The 12,996-nt window shown below is 46.5% G+C and overlaps 5 protein-coding genes across 6 annotated transcripts; 2 read left to right on the top strand and 3 right to left on the bottom strand.

Moving 5' to 3' along the window:
* Nucleotides 1-728: 728 nt before the first annotated feature.
* On the top strand, nucleotides 729-2,050 carry LOC117585473 (derlin-2). Its single transcript, XM_034274963.1, has 4 exons — nucleotides 729-815; nucleotides 921-1,277; nucleotides 1,339-1,502; nucleotides 1,560-2,050. The coding sequence occupies exons 1-4, from the start codon at nucleotides 729-731 to the stop codon at nucleotides 1,726-1,728; spliced, it is 777 nt and encodes a 258-aa protein (XP_034130854.1). The 3' UTR covers nucleotides 1,729-2,050.
* A 560-nt stretch (nucleotides 2,051-2,610) lies between these two features.
* On the top strand, nucleotides 2,611-3,227 carry LOC117585465 (succinate dehydrogenase assembly factor 3, mitochondrial). Its single transcript, XM_034274956.1, has 3 exons — nucleotides 2,611-2,769; nucleotides 2,828-2,937; nucleotides 2,995-3,227. Exons 1-3 carry the CDS (start codon nucleotides 2,688-2,690, stop codon nucleotides 3,196-3,198), a joined length of 396 nt encoding a protein of 131 aa, XP_034130847.1. The 5' UTR covers nucleotides 2,611-2,687; the 3' UTR covers nucleotides 3,199-3,227.
* On the bottom strand, nucleotides 3,173-3,905 carry LOC117585464 (dihydrofolate reductase). Its single transcript, XM_034274955.1, has 2 exons — nucleotides 3,756-3,905; nucleotides 3,173-3,685 (listed from the first exon to the last, which is right to left on the bottom strand). The coding sequence occupies exons 1-2, from the start codon at nucleotides 3,848-3,850 to the stop codon at nucleotides 3,208-3,210; spliced, it is 573 nt and encodes a 190-aa protein (XP_034130846.1). The 5' UTR covers nucleotides 3,851-3,905; the 3' UTR covers nucleotides 3,173-3,207.
* Nucleotides 3,906-3,997: 92 nt separating this feature from the next.
* LOC117585463 (soluble guanylate cyclase 89Db) lies at nucleotides 3,998-7,912 on the bottom strand. The gene is made up of 2 exons (XM_034274954.1): nucleotides 7,610-7,912; nucleotides 3,998-6,163 (listed from the first exon to the last, which is right to left on the bottom strand). Exon 2 carries the CDS (start codon nucleotides 6,062-6,064, stop codon nucleotides 4,058-4,060), a length of 2,007 nt encoding a protein of 668 aa, XP_034130845.1. The 5' UTR covers nucleotides 6,065-6,163; nucleotides 7,610-7,912; the 3' UTR covers nucleotides 3,998-4,057.
* A 2,017-nt stretch (nucleotides 7,913-9,929) lies between these two features.
* Nucleotides 9,930-12,892, bottom strand: LOC117585583 (soluble guanylate cyclase 89Da). 2 transcript variants are annotated; one of them, XM_034275120.1, is made up of 2 exons: nucleotides 12,166-12,892; nucleotides 9,930-12,072 (listed from the first exon to the last, which is right to left on the bottom strand). In XM_034275120.1, exon 2 carries the CDS (start codon nucleotides 12,060-12,062, stop codon nucleotides 10,059-10,061), a length of 2,004 nt encoding a protein of 667 aa, XP_034131011.1. In that variant the 5' UTR covers nucleotides 12,063-12,072; nucleotides 12,166-12,892; the 3' UTR covers nucleotides 9,930-10,058. The 2 variants fall into 2 exon arrangements, with proteins under 2 accessions (XP_034131011.1, XP_034131012.1); XM_034275121.1 differs by having other exon boundaries at nucleotides 12,173-12,892.
* Nucleotides 12,893-12,996: the final 104 nt, after the last annotated feature.

Below are 12,996 nucleotides of genomic sequence, written 5' to 3'. Positions count from 1 at the left end.
TCTTGACAAGGTTTTAAAGCTTTACCAATTTTAAATGACCGCCAACCATACAAAGCGCCATCTATTGCTTAGCTATGGAACCACATTGTTTTTTTTTCTTGCAGCGACTAGAATTGTAGAGATGGACCAAGCAGCAGGGATCGATATGAATTTTGTTGCTTGAATATTTATAAGCTAGACTAGATTTGATTGCTTTGCCGCAAGAACTTGCGTATCAGTGACTAGCAAATATGGCACTTAAGGTCTAGAAATAATCTCCTTTGCCTGAAAGTAGAATAATCAGTTCTTCTGAAGATCCTTCTGTTGCGCACCCGTTTAAATTGAACTTAAGTTATTTTATGTATCGAAATATCGAAAGAACTTTGGCTGTTTAACCTGAGATTGCACCTGTTTGAATATAGGAGGGTTAACTGGGTTATGGTATTTGTTTTTGACATGAGAAGGTATATTTCGGTATATTCGACGGTATCTTTGATCAAGGCGTCTACGGTCACACTGCTGCAAAAATTATAAAAATAAAAACATCTTTTAACTTTTCGAGCTAAATGTGCCCTAAATAAACGATTCTATTTCTGATTGTCAGCCTAGGCAAATTGGACATTCGTCGGTGGGATATTTTGACACAGCAAATGTGAACGCAAAGTGGCGGGCAGACAACAACAAAACGCACAAATCAAGGAGCAGAGCAGGAATTGCCATACTGTGAGTCCAGAGGAGTCGTCAACGCCATGAATTCTCTGCGGCAATTCTATCTGGAGATCCCGGTCGTCACCAGGGCCTACACAACAGTCTGCGTGCTCACAACGCTGGCGGTGGTAAGTCATTGTCCCGATTCAGGCCATCTATTTGCCCCCGGTGGGTGACGTGTACCCTCCCATCTGTTTGTTAACCATTTCATTGATATGGATCCTCTCCTGCAGCACCTGGATTTGGTGTCGCCGCTACAACTGTACTTTAATCCCACGCTGATTTTGCGCAAATTCCAAATCTGGCGACTGGCCACCACATTCCTGTACTTTGGAACCATCGGCATTACCTTCTTCTTCAATATGGTCTTCACATATCGCTACTGCCGCATGCTGGAGGACGGCTCATTCCGCGGGCGTAGCTCGGACTTTGTCATGATGTTCATCTTTGGCGGCGTGCTGATGACGTTCTTTGGCATCTTTGTCAACCTGTTGTTCCTGGGCCAGGCCTTCACTCTGATGCTGGTCTATGTGTGGTCGCGACGCAATCCTTCGGTGCCCATGAACTTTTTCGGCGTGCTCAACTTTCAGGTGAGTCCGAGAGTTCTCTGAGAATATGCAGTGAGCGTACTAATTAATCCCTTGTGGACAGGCTCCCTATCTTCCCTGGGTTCTGCTCTGCTGCTCCATGATTCTGGGCAACACGGTTTGGGTAGACATAATTGGCATGGGCGTGGGCCACATCTACTATGTGCTGGAGGACGTATATCCAACACTCTCCAATGGATACAGACTGATCAAGACTCCATATTTTCTGTGAGTTATAATCTACTTTTGCTTCTATTAAGCTAAACCTGGACCCTTCCCTTTTAGAAAAAGGCTTTTTAACGAGCACATTGAGCGCAACTACCAGGCTGCAGCAGAGGATCGTCCTGGCGGTTTTCCATGGGGCGGCGAGGGTGGCGAGCCACTGCTAGTTCAGAACGGAGGGCAGCCGGAGCCGGCGGATCAGGAGCCACCGGCTGCAGCGGCGCCGCAATAACGAAACTGAATTGTTACAAAATCGTTTTCTATTCTGACGACGACAATGTTGTGTACCCCTCCGCCACCTCCCAATTGGTGCTTGGTATCATTAGGCGTATAGTATTGAGAGAGGCGTGCAATAGTTAGCCAAAGTTAATTCAAAGTGTGGGCGTGTATACAATTTATTGGTTTATTTTCTGATGCAGAGTCCAATACACACGCCACTAAAAGTACTTTAAATTCGACCCTAAGAGATGCATTCATGATAGATTGAACGTTACACTGCACATGTGATTATATATATACAGACATGCTACAAATAAACGAAATTGAAAGAGTAACATTAACCCTTCACATTTATTAGGACGCCATCTAGCGTTTTCTTTTGTATTTCACCAAAAAATACCATTTGATTTGTTACTGATACCCTTCAGGAGAACGAGATAATCGAATTGAGAACATGTTTGTCATCTCAGGTTGCAATAAATGCAGAAACTAGTCAATGGGCGCGTTCACCAGGACAACTTGATCCATTTCTTTGAAAGCACTTGAGAAATTGTTACATTAATTGAAATAGGGTATACCTAAGTACATACTACTGGTTGAAAAGCAACAAGTGGTTTGCATTGCATTTCCACTTAAGTTTAATGCTTTCATTTTTTGTTGATTTATAGTTGAAACCTTATGTTGTTGATATTTAAATCAGGCAATCTGTGGAGAGTGGATTCATCAATCGGATAAAATCATAGTCTTTGGGCTGAGAGTCCTAATTAGCAGGTAATATTAAATAGAATATTATTATCGAGTAATATATGTTCTAGGACTCGGTATAAGTGCGGTATATTTTGAAATGAGATAATATATTTCGGTATTCGTTTTAGAGTCATGCGGTATATTTGAACGGCAGTCGACTATTTACTATATATTTATGTATTATAAATTAATTAATTTATTCAAGTATTTATTAACGAAATTAAAATGTCAAACCTTGTGATAAATCAACTAACGCACCCGCAGCGAGTTCGCTTGCTCTACAAAACCATTCTGCGACTGCATCGAGGTGAGTGTGAGTTTCACAACTGGCGCATCAATTCCATCCAGATATTTGTTATTTCTAGGAATGCCCACAGAACTGAGAGCTCTGGGCGATGGCTATGTACGGGACGAATTCAAGAGGCATCTCAAGTGCAATCCCATGGAGGCGCAGCTCTTTATGACAGAATGGGCCGTAAGTTTTACGTAATTACCAAGATGTGGGAATCGCAGCTGACAACTGTGTTTTCAGCGCTATGCCTCAACTATTACTAAGCAGTTGGGACTGCGGGGCAAGCCGAAGGGAGAGCTGGGCGAGGAAATGGATCCCAATGCAGTGGAAATGCTTAAAGATGACCAAGTGGTGCAGCTCTATGAGCTCATGCTTGCCGCCAAGGGACTGGAGGGCGATACAATCACGGCAGACGATGTGCGCGGCAGCAGTAAAAGCAAATAAATCGGTTTATTATTCTATTTTTTTCAACACCTTGTACTCGTACTTAATGCCGTTCTCTTCCTGAACACCTAGGGGTGTGTCCGCATCGGGCGACACCTCTCGGAAGCTGTCCGGAATGCTGGGAAAGAAGGTATCGCATTCAAAGTTCTGCTGGATTTTGGTTATGTAAAGACGGTCGCAACGGGGCGAGGCCATGGCTTCCTTGTAAACTCCACTGCCGCCCACAATCCAGACATTCTCAATTTCGTCGCGCAAGGCCTTCGTTTCCAGATGCTTCATGGCTTCCTCTAGGTTAGAGCACAGTACCACATCACTGGGCAGATCTGCCGGCTGCAACGTGGTGCTCAAGACAATGTTTAAGCGCTCTGGCAGCGGACGCTTGCTGGCGGGCACTCCAAAGTAAGTTCTTCTGCCCATGATTACCGCATTGCTTTTGCATGGATCGCTGGTCCGCTTGGTGGTGCGACTAAAGTACTTCAGCTCGGATCTGAAGTGGTTATTAGTTCCAGAGAAACATTTAAGCCTTGGACGGACCATCAGGACAGAAGTTTACTTACTTGATGCTCCATGGCAGGTCTCCCTTGAGGCCAATGCCAAAGTTTTCGCAAACCGCTACAATTAGATTAAAACGCAACATCTTTTCGCCAGTCATTCTAGTTAGAAGCGTAGTATCTAAAAACCGGCATCAAATTCAATAACAACATGAACAGCTGACAACCGCATTGGGCGCCATTTTCTGATGACAGCTTGCAAAGCGATACTTGCTATCGATACTATCGATGATGTGTTCGTTTTATTTTATTTCGAAATTTGTACATATTTGGTGTGAGGATATTGGTCAATGGATAGTGCTACAATATTACTCTGGTCCTTCCAGCAGCCAAAAAGTTTCCATCTCGCCCTTTCCCTTGACCTTGACAAGGCCACGCAGCTCCAACTTGTAGCCCACCTTGCGCACCTTTGTGGCCGTGTAGTTGGACAGTTGAATCTTCCAGGGATCGCTGCTGCTCTCCATGCGGGAGGCGGTGTTGACCGTGTCCCCGAACAGACAATAGCGGGGCACCTTTTGCCCAACGACTCCGGCCACCACGGGCCCCGAGTTGATGCCCACGCGAATGGCCACGCCCGGCAGTGCATGAGCTTTGACCTTCTTCATCACGCGCAGGGACAGATCACATGCGTGCTCCGCATGCAGAGGGTTGACGTCGGGTGCTCCGGACACGGCCATGTAGACCATGCCCACGGTCTCCACCTTGTAGACGAACGGAGAAATGATTTCCTCATCGAGAGCCGAGAAGACCTTGTTCAATGTGGTCACAGCCTGCATGGCGTCTTGGATGTTGTTAGAGCCGCTGTCGTAGACATTCAGAACCTCTATGAAGATGACGGAGACCTCCTCGAAGCTCTGGCAGACGTGTTCCTCACTCTTCCTCATACGCTCGGCAATGGGCCGAGGGATCATGGAATAGAGCAGATCATCACCCTGACGTTTCCAGGAGTCGGCCAGCTCCAGGGACTTCTCCAGTTCGTCGGACCGCTGCTCCTCCTTCTCGAACAAGATTTCCAGCTTGGAGCAGTGCTGCCAGCCAGCCATGACCAGCTCCCTGCTGAGGCCGTGCGGATTGAGATCGTTCAGGTACAGACCGATGCCGTGCAGTTCATCCAGATTCTCGATCAACGGACTGCACAGGAATATCAGCGAGTCCACGTCCTTGATGTAGAACATCTGACCCTTGAGCAGGATGGATCGGAGGCCCACTGAGGGACGACGCTGTCCCGTGGCTGGATCGATTTCATCCTTCGTGGCGGCAGCAGCAGCCTCGTCGTCCTTGGCGTGCTCCACACTGAACTCCTGGGCACTGGCCAGGGCCATGGCCTGGGCCTCATTGAGGCTGGCATCGTCCAAGGTGTCGTAGTCAAAGTTAAGGGCTGCATCGTATGCGGCACGATTGTGGCCAGTGCGGATGAGCTCAAACTCGAAGAGAACCGTTCGCATCTGGAGAATGGTCTCCCACTCGATCTTTGTGTCCTTGGGCCGGCGGCACTTGAACAGCTCCAAGATATGACTGCCGATGAAGCTCTTTGGATTCACACCCGGATTGTGCAGTATCCACGTTTCGATGATCTTCTCGCCAGCGAGAGTTATCTTCATGTCGTGGTTCAGCACGATCGTGAAGGGGAACAGCTCCAAGAACACGTTCAAGTCCACCGATGGCATCTTCAGCTGCGAAGGATGGGCCACGACGTTCACTCTCTTGGCCATATAGTCGCGGTTGTCAAAGTCCAGGCGGTACTTGACAATAACCGTCATCGGACCGTCCGACAGCTTGATGGGACCCGCCGTCCCTCCGCAAATGTCGTTCTGGCTCTCCAGCACATACGCTGTCATATCCAGGCCATAGAACTCTTTGGCCACCTCCGTCATCTGCCCAATGAGGTACTTGGACATGCCCGTTCGCCCACTGCGATACAAGATGACAGCTCCATTGTCGTCCATGTTGGTCAGCTGCATGCTTGGCGACTTCATCTTGGGATATGTGAACCGCATCTGGAGATGAATGTTGTCGATGGACTGCAGAAAGTCGCAGAAGTATCGGCCCGTGGAGCGAATCATTTTGTCGTAGCCAAAGTTGGTGAAGAACCTCACGAAGCATTTCCCAAAGAAGTTCATGCAGAAGTCGAAGGACTCGCCGCTGCAGGCGGAGAGTGCGGCGGCAAAGTCCGGCATCATCTTGTCCGGATAGATCTGGTGGGTCTTGAAGCTGTTGTGCTTGCAGTCGACTATTTGGCAGATCTTCTTCCACATCTCCACCCCATACTCCTTCTGGATGTAGTGCTGGACGCTCTCGTACAGCATCCCATACATGCTGGCGGCTGTGTGGATCGCTCCTGGGGGATGGTTAATGGGGGTTTGGCCAGTTGGGGGGTCTGTCAGTCACACAAATTGCTTGGGCAAAAAGTTGCTCTGCAATGAAGAAAAGTTTAGAAGCACATAATTAGGATAACAAAGTTTTTCCATTATGCACTGCTGGTAATTAGGTGAAGTCGGCCCCAAGGCAGATATGGGGAAAGTGTGTCAGGTCAGGGATTAGCCAACGAAGATAAGGCTCTAGTGATTGATGAGGGATTAAGTGAGTGCTCGGGCCCGTGGCTATCCCATAAACCATCAAATAAAACCATCAGGCGTTAAATTGACTTGGATTTTAGAGTACATAAAGTAACATATTCCAGAAAAATGAATAATTGCAGCCGCCTCGGATCTACTCCACAACAGGCCCCAGGGAAGGTTAAGCCTGCCTTCATATTGCCTTTGCCTATGCCTTATCCTTGTCTTTTGATTTATTGCCTCTATGGTTTAATTTGGCACGCGCCGCCTCAGAGACTTTTACTCATGTTCCGCAGTGCTTGTCACGTCCTTGCCAAAACTCGTTGTCCCCTGACTTATTTCCGTTGGCTTTTTGTTGCCGTTAATTCGCCATGTTGCTTGCGGTGACTTCTTTTCAATTCTGCCGCCCCCAAGCCCCAGCGGGCAGGTCGTAGGTTAAACTTACTGTGGGGCCATAAATTCTCAAACATCTTTCGGGAGTTTGTGTATTCAATTTTGACCAAAACATGCAAATTTCTCTTAGGCAAAGAGTCGTAAAAAATATATATACAAATTCTTTGCTTTGCAGTGCAAAGAAATATGGGAAAATGGTGGCGTTTGATTAATGTTTGAGGATATTAAATGACAAATGAAAATTGATTAAAACGGAAGCACTTGTTTCTGTCAATAGTATTCTTACTATTCGCATAAATAAACACAAAAGCCATAGGAAAATGAGTTGATTTCCAGGATGTCTCCTGCCAAAATAAAACAATTGTTTTTCTACATAAATTATGTTTTATCTTCTAATAAAATTCCAATAAATTTACTCATAATTCAGTAAATTTACAAGGGTTGAAAAACGACTATGATTCGATTATTCATACCTCGACAACTAATTTGCTTCATCTGCCACAAAGAAAAAAACCCTTCCAAAAGTAGGTGACAAAAATGAATTCAATTATAAATTAGAGACCCAAAGTAAAGGGTCAACTTTGAGATAATCTTTCTGTACATATTTAACGATCTATGTCCTCTGCTATGCTTAAAGATTGGCAACCCAATGAAAAATTAATTTCCACTTAAACATTGTTGATTTCCCCGATAAACCGATCCCACGAGATGCCTGTGAATTTAGCATATTCAATCCGTACTAATCCGGCTTGCTTTAGATTGCCTTTTTGCCCTTTTCCTGTTGATTAAATCGCCATCAGATGTTGCACAAATATTCAAGTTTTGCTCCGCACATCCACTGTTATAACTGAAGTTTTAATTTTATACACTCGGCATTTGCTTTTCGCTTATTTATAATTTAGGGAAACTCACGGCAAACACTTTTTGGGGCATATGCTCACACACAGCAGCCTCCTCCCGGACACGTTAGCACTCGAATTATATGTATGTATGTTTTATTTTGGTGGAGCTCTTTCTCTCTCCCTGTCTCTGGGGCCGTGTTCCGTCGCCGTCTGTTGCTATTGTTACACTAAATTTGTTTGGCCGCCTGTCGCTGTTTCTTTGGCTTTTGCCGTGTGATTTGCTCCATGGTTTCCTCTTCGTGAGTCTGGGCCGGAGTCGGTGTCGGCGTCGGCGTCGTCGTGCGAAGTGTATTTCTCGTAGCCGGCAATCAGACTGGCGGTCGTCGTGCGAATGAAGCGTGCATCGTTGGCGGTCTGTCCTTTTATAGTACCCTCCCCACCGAAGCCAGACTCCTGTTGGATGGATGTTTCCGGGCCACTTACGACCTCCGTGTTTGCGCCTCGACACGCACATCTCTGTTTGACCATCATCATCATCATCATTATGGACATCGCCAGTCAATGCTCTTTGGCTTCGGGCCTCTGGGTCTCCGTCCTATGTCAACTGCCACTGTCTCTCTCTTTCTCGATATTGTATCAACATTGACACACTGCCAAAGGAGTCATTTTTCTCTCTGTTCATTCCTTTTATGGTACACACACAATAAGCACCGAATACGTGCTCGCGTTCTTGGCATTCCGTGCAAAATATTGTTCTTTGGATCGGACCGACTCCTTTTCGTTACACTTGAAATGTTCTCACAGGGCTGGGTAATACTTGCTCGTACTTCAATGGGTAATGTTACACAGGAATATATACAGTGTTCTCGGTTATCAGGAGGAACTGCACTTGAAAGAAATAACTTTTAAACACCTACAAATCTAATTTTATTCTGTAATTTCGAATATGTTTTGTGGTATACTTTTTCGTAATCTTACTCTATCCATTCCTTTATTTATGCAGGAATTTTCTCGACAATCTGCCAGCCCTGGGAGTGCTCGCTTTTAACTGCTCGTCAAATGTATCATTGTCGTAGCCTTTTGCTTCTTCCTTGGCATTTTCCCTATTCCCCCAGTCGCTGGATGGGTGGCTATGGGGGTGGGGCTGCTCTTCCTAATACCATTCCATTTTCACGCATACTTTTGCAATAAATACATACATACGTTCATCCATACGTGTGTGTGTGTGTGCCCTTGCTACATATTTGATGTTGTGTTTTAAAGCCATTTAAAGGGGATTTCGGCTCCCCCCAGAGCAGCGCAGGATCGCAACCCAACCTTTGTCCTACTTAACCGAAACGGATTTCCCGGAGTGCTTTTCAAATTGGCGTTGACAATTTTATGGGCAAAGAGTGAAGATAATATGCGAGGACATGGGCCATCGACCAACCATCTCTGCTGGATGTCAGAGCCACGGACACGGAACGGAACCCATGTTGGAAATGCTTTAAACCTACTCAAAATGTCATTAATAACGCACAGGAAAGGGGCGATTACAATGGGAAACAGAGCTAAAACTAAATACGAAAAGGATATCAAGTTGTGTCGCTTAATTTAGCCAAAATACAGAACTTAATTAGTCCTGTGTCCCGGTGCGATTGGTCATTGTCATTATTGGGCGAGAATTAATTGGCAAGCGTACCGACACTTGGGCACCGACACTTGCGCTACACGCAAAATGGCTTAATTTAATTTCGGAACGAAACTCCAGAAGCCAAGAACGTGAACACACTTGGAGAAATTACTATAGGTTCAAGCAGTTCTTGCTTGAAGTTTCCTTCAAGATCTACTTGATTTAGTTGGCCATTTTATCCGGTACTTCAATTCTTTCCTCGCTGTGTGTTAGTCTTGCCTTACTCTCACTCTCCATTTTAGAGGTAGAAATTCTCTCACTTTGAATATTAATTCCTGAAAAAACTTCCTACAACTGGGTATCTTTTTGGTTTTTTTTTTCTAGAAGGAAACTTTCTGTAAGGAACTTCTACTGATGCAAGTGGCCAAATGGCTTTATTTTCTCTATTATCTATTATTTATTTATTAACTCTCATTAAGGGAGCCTCTCCAAGATTATCTTTTTGTTCTCAGTGCAGTGTCCAATGATTGCCTGAGTGGCTAGTTATGGATGGTGTGCCAGGCGACACGCAAACTCTCCATAAAAGTTATTAAAAAAGGATATTTGGTAATGAAAGTTGTCTGGTGGGAATGAGCGCCGATACGAGACCCTCTTCAGTTGAATGTTCGTGCAAGAGGAAAGCGGTTCTTGACTAAATTACCATTTACGAGTGTTCTAAAACAAGGGGCTGCGACCTCAGATGGGATATCTGAAAGTCTTCCAATAAAACTCAACGTAGAAGGAGGGAAATTCTCTTTTTATTTTATTGAAAATATTTTCAGAAGCCTCAAGTGTGGTATAATATTTTTGGTGCAGTTGTTCAACATTAAATCTAACAGAATTTTTTGTTTAATCTCCGTTTAATCCGTTAGTCCTCTGGTCCCTCGAGCAGCCAATAGGTCTCCATTTCGCCCTTGCCCTTGACCTTCACAGTGCCGCGGGACACGACCTTGTAGCCAAGTTCGCTCACTTTATCTGCGGTGTATTTGGACAGTTGAATCTTCCAGGGATCGCTGCTGCTCTCCATGCGGGAGGCCGTGTTGACCGTATCCCCAAACAGACAATATCGTGGCACCTTCTGGCCAACGACTCCTGCTACCACGGGCCCCGAGTTGATACCCACGCGAAGAGCCACATCGCCCATTTCCTTGGGATCGAACTTCTTCATCACACGCAGGGCCATATCACATGCGTGCTGCGCATGCAAGGGATTGACATCCGGTGCTCCGGACACGGCCATGTAGACCATGCCCACGGTCTCCACCTTGTAGACGAACGGAGAAATGATTTCCTCATCGAGAGCCGAGAAGACCTTGTTCAGCGTGTTCACTGCCATCATGGCTCCCTGAATGCTGTTCAAGCCGCCGTCGTAGACATTCAGCACCTCTATAAAGATGACGGAGACCTCCTCGAAGCTCTGACACACCTGCTCCTGGCTGTTCCTCATTCGTTCGGCAATGGGCCGAGGGATCATGGAATAGAGCAGATCATCACCCTGACGTTTCCAGGAGTCGGCCAGCTCCAGGGACTTCTCCAGTTCGTCGGACCGCTGCTCCTCCTTCTCGAACATGATCTCCAGCTTGGAGCAGTGCTGCCAGCCTGCCATGACCAGCTCCCTGCTGAGGCCGTGCGGATTGAGATCGTTCAGGTACAGACCAATGGCGTGCAACTCATCCAGATTCTCGATCAACGGACTGCACAGGAATATCAGCGAGTCCACGTCCTTGATGTAGAACATCTGACCTTTTAGTAGAATAGATTTCAGGCCCTGGGAGGAGCGACGTTCTCCGGTGGCCGGATCGATTTCGTCCTCTTGAGCAGTAAGCTCCGCATCGGCCGGGTGTGCGTCATTGAACTCCTTGGCCTTGGTGAGGGCCATGCTCTGGGCCTCATTCAGATCCATTTCGTCGTAGTTCTCGAAGTCCATGTTCAGGGCTGCGTCGTAGGCATCCCGATTATGCCCCGTGCGGATCAGCTCGAACTCGAACAGCACCGCTCGCATCTGGATCAGTGTGTCCCAATCGATTTTGGTGTCCTTGGGGCGTCGACAGTGGAACAGATCCATCACGTGAGTGCCAATAAAGCCCTTGAGATTAGCCCCAGGATTGTGCATTATCCATGTCTCAACAATCTTTTCCCCGGCATGCGTAATCTTCATGCTGTGGTTCAGGACAAAGGTGAAGGGGAAAAGGTCCAGGAAAACGTCCAGCTTCACCGTGGGCATCTTCAGCTGCGAGGGATGCGCCTCCGTATTCACACGCTTGGCCATGTACTCGGAGTTGTCGAAGTCCAGGCGATACTTCACGATGACAGTGAGCGGACCCTCCGTCAGCTTGATGGGACCCGCCGTACCGCCGCTGATGTCGTTTTGGCTCTCGATTACATACGCCTTGATCGGCAGGCCATAAAACTCCTGCGCCACCTCCGTCATCTGGCCAATGAGGTACTTGGACATGCCCGTCCTGCTGCTTCGATAGAGAATGACGGCCCCCTTGTCGTCCATGCTGGTCAGCTGCATGCTCGGGGACTTCATCTTGGGATAGGTGAACCGCATGATCAGGTGAATGTTGTCGATGGACTGCAGAAAGTCGCAGAAATATCGACCCGTGGAGCGAATCATTTTGTCGTAGCCAAAGTTGCTGAAGAACCTCACGAAGCATTTCCCAAAGAAGTTCATGCAGAAGTCGAAGGACTCGCCGCTGCAGGCGGACAGTGCGGCGGCAAAGTCCGGCATCAGCTTGTCCGGATAGATCTGGTGGGTCTTGAAGCTGTTGTGTTTGCAGTCGATGATGTGACAGACCTTCTTCCAGACGTCTACGCCGTACTCCTCCTGCACATAGTGCTGGACACTCTCATAGAGCATGCCATACATGACGGAGTTCCTGTAATAGGAAACGAGAATAAAATATAAGAAAGATTTGACCATCACTGCACTGTATCTTGTTTTAATTTTGTTTCACAACTTTCTCTATTACCTTTTACCTTGTTCAACAGGTCCCGTTCCTACTTTAATGCTTCACTTTAAAACTCCTCAAAAGTTCTGTTTTAAACGCTGCTTAGTTTATCTTTTATTTCCGTTTTAGCATGCAATTGCCTCTGTCAACATCTGAGACTTATTTAGTTTGTAATTTCAAGGAAATTCAATTTAACACACACGAGCGCGACCAAGCAGGCTGCCTTTACACACGAACACACACGCAATACCGCAGAGACGACAATTTTTTCATTATTCCTTTAGTCGCTTCGCTCGTCCTCTGCCTTTTTCCGTTGACTTTAATTCCGTTGTTCTGCTTCACTGCTGGTGGATGCTGTCGTGTGTGGGTGCAGTGGAGTGGGATGGGATGATATGGCTTCGGACTTTGGACCTTGTGGATGGTGTTCTGTTGTACTGCAACATTAACGCTTCTCCGCTGGCACTGTGTGTGCGAATGAAACGTCTACCGTTGGGCTCCAGCTCTTTTATAGTCAACTGGCACTCAAAGTACTTGCACTCTCACTCTACCCCACTTAGTAGTCCCCGCTTAAACCGCACTTACTCCCTTTTCTAGTCGGGCAGTATTACATTTCATGTCATTGCTCCTTGCTGATTCCAATTGACGGTCGCATTTCGATAAAGTATCAAAAAATGAAGTATTTTCCCCTAGTTTATGGCTTTTATAACAATAATTCACACGCACAAAGCGCATTCCAACCACATTTTGTGCCTTAGAATCGATTTGGGGAATGGTTTGCGATGTAATTTTCCTTGGAATTTGTTTGCTTTTGATGTCGGATTCTCTGGTTTGTCTAATGCCGCAATTTACATT

The sequence above is a fragment of the Drosophila guanche genome, unplaced genomic scaffold (assembly GCF_900245975.1).
Source record: "Drosophila guanche unplaced genomic scaffold, DGUA_6, whole genome shotgun sequence".
Lineage (NCBI taxonomy): Eukaryota > Metazoa > Arthropoda > Insecta > Diptera > Drosophilidae > Drosophila > Drosophila guanche.
This window is presented reverse-complemented; position numbering and strand designations above follow the sequence as displayed.

Excerpts from the sequence above, each read along its gene's own strand:
- LOC117585473 (XM_034274963.1), top strand. The coding sequence starts at position 729 with ATGAATTCTCTGCGGCAATTCTATCTGGAGATCCCGGTCGTCACCAGG. Across the intron at positions 816-920 it reads TGCTCACAACGCTGGCGGTG|CACCTGGATTTGGTGTCGCC; the intron begins GTAAGTCATTGT and ends CCTCTCCTGCAG. Across the intron at positions 1,278-1,338 it reads TCGGCGTGCTCAACTTTCAG|GCTCCCTATCTTCCCTGGGT; the intron begins GTGAGTCCGAGA and ends CCTTGTGGACAG.
- LOC117585465 (XM_034274956.1), top strand. The coding sequence starts at position 2,688 with ATGTCAAACCTTGTGATAAATCAACTAACGCACCCGCAGCGAGTTCGC. Across the intron at positions 2,770-2,827 it reads CATTCTGCGACTGCATCGAG|GAATGCCCACAGAACTGAGA; the intron begins GTGAGTGTGAGT and ends TGTTATTTCTAG. Across the intron at positions 2,938-2,994 it reads TCTTTATGACAGAATGGGCC|CGCTATGCCTCAACTATTAC; the intron begins GTAAGTTTTACG and ends CTGTGTTTTCAG.
- LOC117585464 (XM_034274955.1), bottom strand. The coding sequence starts at position 3,850 with ATGACTGGCGAAAAGATGTTGCGTTTTAATCTAATTGTAGCGGTTTGC. Across the intron at positions 3,686-3,755 it reads GACCTGCCATGGAGCATCAA|ATCCGAGCTGAAGTACTTTA; the intron begins GTAAGTAAACTT and ends TAACCACTTCAG.
- LOC117585463 (XM_034274954.1), bottom strand. The coding sequence starts at position 6,064 with ATGTATGGGATGCTGTACGAGAGCGTCCAGCACTACATCCAGAAGGAG.
- LOC117585583 (XM_034275120.1), bottom strand. The coding sequence starts at position 12,062 with ATGTATGGCATGCTCTATGAGAGTGTCCAGCACTATGTGCAGGAGGAG.